The 7967-nt window shown below is 36.2% G+C and overlaps 1 protein-coding gene and 1 pseudogene across 5 annotated transcripts in view; one reads left to right on the plus strand and one right to left on the minus strand.

Moving 5' to 3' along the window:
* Window positions 1-223: 223 nt before the first annotated feature.
* Window positions 224-7967, plus strand: part of ANKS1B (ankyrin repeat and sterile alpha motif domain containing 1B) — a 1116839-nt gene continuing 1109095 nt past the window's right edge. For all 5 annotated transcript variants that reach the window (XM_021687341.2, XM_021687343.2, XM_021687344.2 and 2 more), the window contains exon 1: window positions 224-373. In XM_021687341.2, coding sequence (XP_021543016.1) covers window positions 240-373 — 134 coding nt within the window. In that variant the 5' untranslated portion in view covers window positions 224-239. The remainder of the gene's footprint in view (window positions 374-7967) is intronic.
* Window positions 2011-2127, minus strand: LOC123325057 (annotated as a pseudogene).

Genomic DNA, 7967 nt, shown 5'->3' on the forward strand with positions numbered 1-7967 from the left:
CCCACTCGGCCAGCCCCTCTTCCTAGACATGGTCTGATCCCCATTGTAAAAGCTGCGCCCTGAAGAGGAGGAGAGTGGTGTTCCCGGCTTGGGGCTGCAGGAATCTCTTCGTGCTGAAGCTCTTGCATTATTTTAGGGTGGGGCAGGGAGGGCCCTGGATTTTGGGGAGTGGGGGTGGGCGGGGAGGAGGACCGGGGGGGGGCGGGGGAAGGACTCTGTGAGGGAGCCGGTGAAAGACTATGGGGAAGGACCAGGAGCTGCTGGAAGCTGCCCGCACTGGAAATGTGGCTCTGGTGGAGAAACTCCTGTCTGGCAGGAAAGGAGGGATCCTGGGCGGTGGATCTGGACCCTTGCCCCTGTCTAATCTGCTAAGGTAAGGACGGGAACCAGCTCTGGGATTGCATACCTCGTTTTGCATTGTGATAGATCCATTCTCCTCCTCATGGTTATTGCACCTGGTGGCTGCCAGCGATTCATTCTTAAATTAGGCAGGAAAACAGACTGTGTGTGTGGAGAGGAGGCATGAGGCTCCCAGTCAGATTGATGCCTTAGATTCTTTGAGTAATTTGAAAATAGCCTTCCATCAATGCGTCAGTAGCTACTTTTTCTGAGCTGTGGTGCAGAACTTGTACATGTACTGGGGTTGCTGGAAGAAAATCGGTGTTCCACTCGCTTTTTATTTATAGTATTTATATTGTATTTACAGTATTTATAATGTATTTTCAGTGTCGAACCCAGCTTTTTTTTGTCTATTTGAATGAAATTGGTAGAGAAGCTATTGCGTGCATGCAATTACCCTGCAAAAAGCAACAGCCTTTGGGTGCTGCTACCTTCTCTTGCAGAAGACATTTGCTGTGCTGTGGGTTATGATCCCACAAATTGAAGTGAGCGAACCTTCTGATGAGAGGTCACCAGTACAGGGTGTGTGTAAAACTTGATGAGACAGGTGAGGTAGTACTTCCAGTTACCTGGACATAGAGTGAAACTTGGTTAGTAGGATGACGGATGTCAGGTCGGGATTGGGATAGTGTATATGGAATGTAGTAGAGGCCTTTTAATATGAAGATGTTGCAGGTGAGACTAATATTGCTTGGAGACGCTGAGATGACATTTAAAAAAATGTCAAGGTCTTTATTCAGCAGGCAGTACCTTGAAATAGCTGGGTTGATTTGCATATTTGAAAAACTATGAACTTAAAAGTTGAATTGATGGACAAATTAAATAAGTTAAGAGGGAAGAAGCCTGAAGAATATTCACTAGGTAAAATGCAAGGAAAGCTCTTTAGTTCATAAAATTATGGCTCTTCACTTTGCCCTGGATATTTTTGGAAGCATCAATTATCATTAATATCTTCACCCTAAAATATCTCTTAAGCAACCCAACTGTACTTGTAAAAATTTTAAAAAATCCAAGTGATTTTCTTGGCTTTTAAAAACTCTTTGGTTTTAACAAGTTTAATACAGACTGCTGGATGATAACATTGTGTCCTTTACTCAGGTTCTTATATGTTACAGTGTTCAGGCGGTGCAGTTAATTACAATACTGGCTAATAAGGAAAATGAAAACATCTGTATTAGAGTGAAATGAATTTGGCAAATAGTTGATGGGATTTTAAAAAGCTCCATATGTGATCATCTATACTTGTTAATAGTGACATTTTATTGGAATGATAGTTCAGATCAATGAATTATGGGACTTTTTTTTGTTGATCTTAGAAGTGATGACTCTTGTGTGTACTCTCTTGTTAAGTAATTTTCACTTTAAAATGCAAATAGTGTGGACATATTTCAGATTATAGCTCTAATAATTGCCAATTTATATAAAAGCCGTTTATCTGGTTATGGCTTTAAAGTTGCAGATAAAATAAATATGTTTACTAGTTGATTGAATTAGTTATAAGAATGATTATGGCCAGAAACATATATTCTGAAAGAGGTTTCTAAGTAATCAGTTCTTTTGGAAAAACACTAAGGAATTCTTTGAGAACAGTGAGAACTTCAGTAAATTTTATTGAGATAAATTGTATTTTAAAAAGTCTATCTTTTTGATAGAAGTTAAGGTAAACATCTTTTAAACTGATAAGAACAGATACTACACTTGATTTTAGCCAAAAGGCCGAGAAGCGATGGGGTAAACATCTTTTAAATACTTTCTCAGTTGTGCCATTTAAAAAAAGAATAGATGGCAAATTTTAGGAATTAAATAAGATAAAATTTCAAAATTGTAACCCACAACATACTTCTTGCATAAGAGGTTTTCCCTTTTGCTGTTTTTTCCAGAGGTAAGAGTGGTAACTCTAAAACAGAAATGTGCCTAGAGAACAAAACTAAAAAACATGGGTTCATTGGAGTAGTTTGAAGTTGTAAAAGTCAAAATCAAAACCAGTAACCTTTAAACTTGAATCTGTCTCATACTGAATAAACAACTAAAGCAATGTCTTTGAAGAAAATGAGGGTTGAAATTGTATTCTTTGGGTGATCCTTTGCATAAATTGAAATTCCTAAGAAGGCACATTTAATTTAGTTGTTACTTTTTTCACAAATGATTGTCATCAGAAATTTATTTACAGAATGATGGAAATGTGACCTCTTCCTCTTCAAACATAATGATACTTGGGCATTTTTAAATACTTCGGAATGAATTACGGAATAGATTTGCCACTGCCTCCTCCCTGCCTTTATTACTTGTGTTGTGTAATAATCGTGTCAGATCCTGTGCTATTATGTATATCATCTCATTCAATTCTTATATCAGCTTTAACTGGCTGAGCCTCATTTCACGGGACTGAAGAGTTAGGAAGATTAAGGATTTGCCCAAGATCACTTAATTAGTAATGGCAAAGATCTGAAGTTATCTTATTCATTGAATCTGTTTGATTCATGAAAATTTAAGATACGGGCTTAGCCTCTTTTTTTGCTATGAATAATTTGACTTAAAAATCCTTAATTCTTTTCCTAATTACAACAACAATAAACATCTCATGAGAGCCTTTTGAGGGATCACTAGATAAGAACTTTTCTGAAGATGCTTTTGATGACATAATTGCCTACTAAGTGAGCAGTAGCTACCTGATGGGGAATCAGGTATGCTTGGGTGACACTGCATTTTCAGCAACAGTAAGAATGACCTTCAATAAATATAAAAATCTAAGCCTCACTGTCCTGTTCTATAAAATGGGATTAATAATAGTACCTATTATATAGTTGTAAGAATTAAGTGAAATAGAAATGAAAGCAAAGCATTTAGCACATTGGTGTTTATCATTAGTGTTATTATTTCTCCTGCAGCTTTAAAGCACTTGACTCTGTTTCTTAAGATCTTGATTACTAAAGATTTGTTTCATACTGGACATGGAGTAAATTTCTTTAGTAGAATTTCCATTAGAATTACAGAATGTGCAAATAAAATGGGGCCTTTTATTCAACTTCTGACCTAGAGGAATTACCTGTAACACCCTTTACCAGTTAGTTATTCTAGCCTTGTAAAATCCTTAAATGACTAGATCCATTCCATTTTTTTGGACAGCTCTAATTATTAAAAAAGTTATCCTTATATCGAGTTGAAATCCTCCTCCCTGTAATTTCCAGCAGTTGGTACTAGTTGGCAATGGAGTGTAGGTGAAGTTAGATTTTCATGCTTTTCACTATTCTCTTTTTACTTCTTTGCATATTCTCAAATTCTGCAATGACTCTCGTAAAGGTGGTGAGCAGAAATGAACAAAATGCACCAAATATCAGTTGACCAGAGTAAATATACTGGGACTTGATATACTGTTGAATTAAAAAAACAACAACAACAAGAAAAAAACAGGTTACAAAATAGCATTTGTAGCATGATCCTTTTTTTTTTTTTCTTAAAGAAAAAATAAGTGTGTGTGAAAATTTATAATGTGCATTAAGAAGTCCGGAATGATAAACACCGAAATGTAAAAAGTAGTATTCATCTTTGAGTGGTAGAATTGTGGGTGATCTTTATTTTATTTTTGCTATCTACATTTTTCAGTATTCTAAAATGAAGATGTATTATGTAATCAAAATACCAGCTATTTAAAACATCATACAATGAAATTATTATCTTTTTATTATTGATTTAAGACATACCTTAATACAGGCCAGTTTTACTGAGGTATATAATGACATTGGCTCACACTGAGCAGATACTTAAAACTTCCAAGTATTTTTTTCAGTGACTTGTGAAGCAGTGGTTTCCCTATCATTCTTGTAAAAGTGTTGATTGAACTTAAGTTAGTCCTATTACATTATATCTTCCTTGTTTTAGCCTATATTTATAATCTATTTAGATCTTTTTGATTCTTGAGTTTATCTTCCAGCATGTTAACTTTTCTTCTCTGCATCATCTGTAGATTTAATAAGCATGTTTTCTATAATTGGAATTCAACACATGATGATATAATCCCTAAAGAACCTTTCTTTAGCTTACTGTAAATTTAAAAGCAGCAAACTTTACACATGGTATTTCTACCAGCATTGAAGCCACTTAATAGAACTCTCATTCAGCTACTTCTAATATACCTATGAGGATATTATGAGGTATTTTATCCATTGCCCTTCTGAATTCATGCTGTGTCCTGTTTATGGCATTCCTTTGATCTATTTCTAGTAGTAACTCTATAAATTCCACCCAAATCAGGCTACTTTATTATAGCTTGTTTACAGCTATATGAACTGTTGATGATACCTAGTACTGATGCAAATTCCTTCTTCCCCCTTGTACCTAATTCTTCTGGGTCTGAATACTTACATTCATTTAAAATGTCTGTTATGATCTCTGCCTTTTTGAAATTTCAATAATCTCCCAACATCATTTGTTTATACTTTTTGGTTTGAAAATCATTCTCACTAGAGATGATAGAAGCAAAATAGAAGTTGGGAAGAATCAAATTCTTGGCATTGTTAGATGTCACAGGAAATTCTCTTATGGTCTGTCAGAGCTTAAGGTTACATTATCTGTTATAGAAGTGAACTTTTTATACTTCTCTTTTTCAAACTTCATTGAAAGGGACATTAACATTTTCCCAGGTAAATGCTTTTTGTGTTTGTCTTCAGTTATACCTCTCTCTCATCCATCCCTTTTGTCTTTAAAGAAATCTGAGCTCCTTAGAGCTCACCAGAGTACTTGAATTACCTCCTTCCTTTTCTCGCTCCACACTGTATGTGAAGTTTCATTTTATTTAACATCTTTCATGAGATAGCTGCAAACCTTTTCAAGTGTCTTTGACATAACTACCTTTTAATCTAAACAAAAATAATTCCTATTTAGAATGTATATTGAATCATTTCTTTCTTAGTGAGTCTAGATTAAGAATTATTTGTATTTTAATAAAAGAATAAAAAGTTTTCTGTCTCAAATTTATTTTTCTTCATGACTCAAAGGATCACAGGTAAAGCATATTTAGTAAACTTTTGTTGAACATAAAGAATCCAGTTCTCAAGACCCCCATGTGAAAAAGTAGATCTGTAAGAAGTAGGGGAAAATAGTTTCTAGTCACCAAAGACATATAAACCAGAGAGTTTACAAATTTTTCAGATTTAGGATTCAGTTCATGAAGTTTTTGGTGATGGGTACAAGGAGATAAGAGGCACCTCGGAAGTGTAATTTTCACAACTATTTGGGTAATTGTGGTTATTGGGGCTCTGATAGATACTTTCAGGGAAACTGCATTGGTTAAATGGAATAAATCACAAATAGAGCATTTAAACTGTAATGAAAATGTTATATCTATAAAAATAGTCAAGTTGCAAGTGGGTTATCTATTTTAGCTAGTAATGATGTTTGAAGCGGTGATTGCACCATTATGTTCAGGGAGCTGTGTCTGCCAGAGTGAACAGTGCCAGCTGCATGATGGGGAGTGAAGAGAGGAGAGGGAATTTTGTTATTGACCTCTTTCTCTACTAAGCTAGCTTTTCAGCTCCCTCTTCAAAACAGGGAGACTGATATGTAGTAGGGAATTAGGACAACCAGCCAGTGACTACTACTCACTCTGTCCATTCCTACATTACCTAATTCCTAGTGTAGCTCAGTGGTTTCTTACAGTTGATGGAAGGGTGGAACAGATCTTCACTGACATTAATGCAGAAGCTTACAATATTCAGCATTGCCCCTATTGACTTTAGCAGTTTAACCTCTCAGGTGACAGTAAACACAATTTGATTTGTTCAGTTGTATACTAAAATGATTTAATTATGTATTTGATATAATTCTGGAAAATTCTTTTGAGGAGCCTATTACAGAACATTCATCCTGAGTATTTAACTGGAAATGGAAGCTGACTATAATTCAAATCAAGGGTTAGAAAAAACTAATTTTAGCCTACAGAACCTGAAGTTATTTAACATTTAATGCATTTTAGTATGTCTTTGGTTCCATTTTGAACATATTGCAGCATAGTTTTAGTTGATTAAAATATGAGTTTTGATTCATCATAGAATATTTTATATTTTAAAAAGCAGGAATTTACACAAAAGACTCATCTGTGTTCCATTTCTTTCTCATGTATGTGATGATATGGTCAGGTACACCATATGGCAGGCAGAGGCACAATGCCCGTTGAAAACTCAGTGAATTTTCCTGTGTAACACAGATCTAGGAATTTTTCTTAGAGCCCAGTTTTCTTCCTTTGCATCTGTAGGACGGGAAGTGAATTCTGTGTTTGTGTTAAACCTGGGTACGGCATGAAATTGTGTGAGTTTTGAGTGTGGATCAGAATATATGGTCAGAGGATAAATTTTGTTTTTGTCAGTCTCTTCTGCAGTCTCCAAAGAGTGTTCATCTCTGAATCTGTTTCTTAGAGATAGTGCTTCCTTATTTAACAGTGTGTCTTCATGAATTTGTCTGTAAAAATGGAACTTTGATTCAGTTGTGTTGTAGAGTTATTTGGCTTCTCCTGTCTTGTGAGAGCAGCTTTATTTAAAGTGGTTAATTACTTCTAGTTAAGTGAACTGAGACAGTTGGCCTAGACTTGTCACCATGCTTTGATCAAATTGAATCAAATCTTGACTGATAGATGTGGGCATAAACAGCCAACCTAATTTCTTGCAGCCTGCTTGGTATTTCTGTTCCCCATACCACATTCCCTTTAACCCTTCCTACGCAGATCTCTTTTTCTTCAAAGAAAGCCTCTTCTCCATTTTAATTGCTACAAGTCAGCCTGGCTCTAGTTTTTGTGCCAGTTGTCCCTTTCCTAAGGGGAAACCGATTTTATGTGAGGAGTAGAATTGGGAAGGGCTGTGTAGTGAGACATAGATTATTATTATCATTAGCCATCGGGGAAATTCAAATCAAAACCACACTGAGGTACCACCTTACACTAGTTAGAATGGCAAATATTGACAAGGCAAGAAACAACAAATGTTGGAGAGGTTGTGGGGAAAGGGGAACCCTCTTACACTGTTGGTGGGAATGCAAATTGGTACAGCCACTTTGGAAAACAGTGTGGAGGTGCCTCAAAAAATTAAAAATAGAGCTACCCCATGACCCAGCAATTGCACTACTGGGTATTTACCCCAAAGACACAGATGTAGTGAAAAGAAGGGCCATATGCATCCCAATGTTCATAGCAGCAGTGTCTGCAATAGCCAACCTGTGGAAAGAGCTGAGATGCCCTTCAACAGATGAATGGATAAAGAAGATGTGGTCCATGTATACAATGAAATATTATTCAGCCATCAGAAAGGATGAATACCCAACTTTTACATCAACATGGATGGGCCTGGAGGAGATTATGCTAAGTGAAGTAAGTCAAGCAGAGAAAGTCAATTATCATATGGTTTCACTTATTTGTGGAACATAAGGAATAGCATGGAGGACATTAGGAGAAGGAAGGAAAAAATGAAGGGGGAGAAATCGGAGGGAGAGATGAACCATGGGAGACTATAGACTCTGAGAAACAAACTGAGGGTTTTAGAGGGGAGGGCGGGGGGGGGGGATGGGTTTGCCTGGTGATGGGT

This window comes from Neomonachus schauinslandi, chromosome 5 (genome assembly GCF_002201575.2).
Source record: "Neomonachus schauinslandi chromosome 5, ASM220157v2, whole genome shotgun sequence".
NCBI classification, from domain to species: domain Eukaryota; kingdom Metazoa; phylum Chordata; class Mammalia; order Carnivora; family Phocidae; genus Neomonachus; species Neomonachus schauinslandi.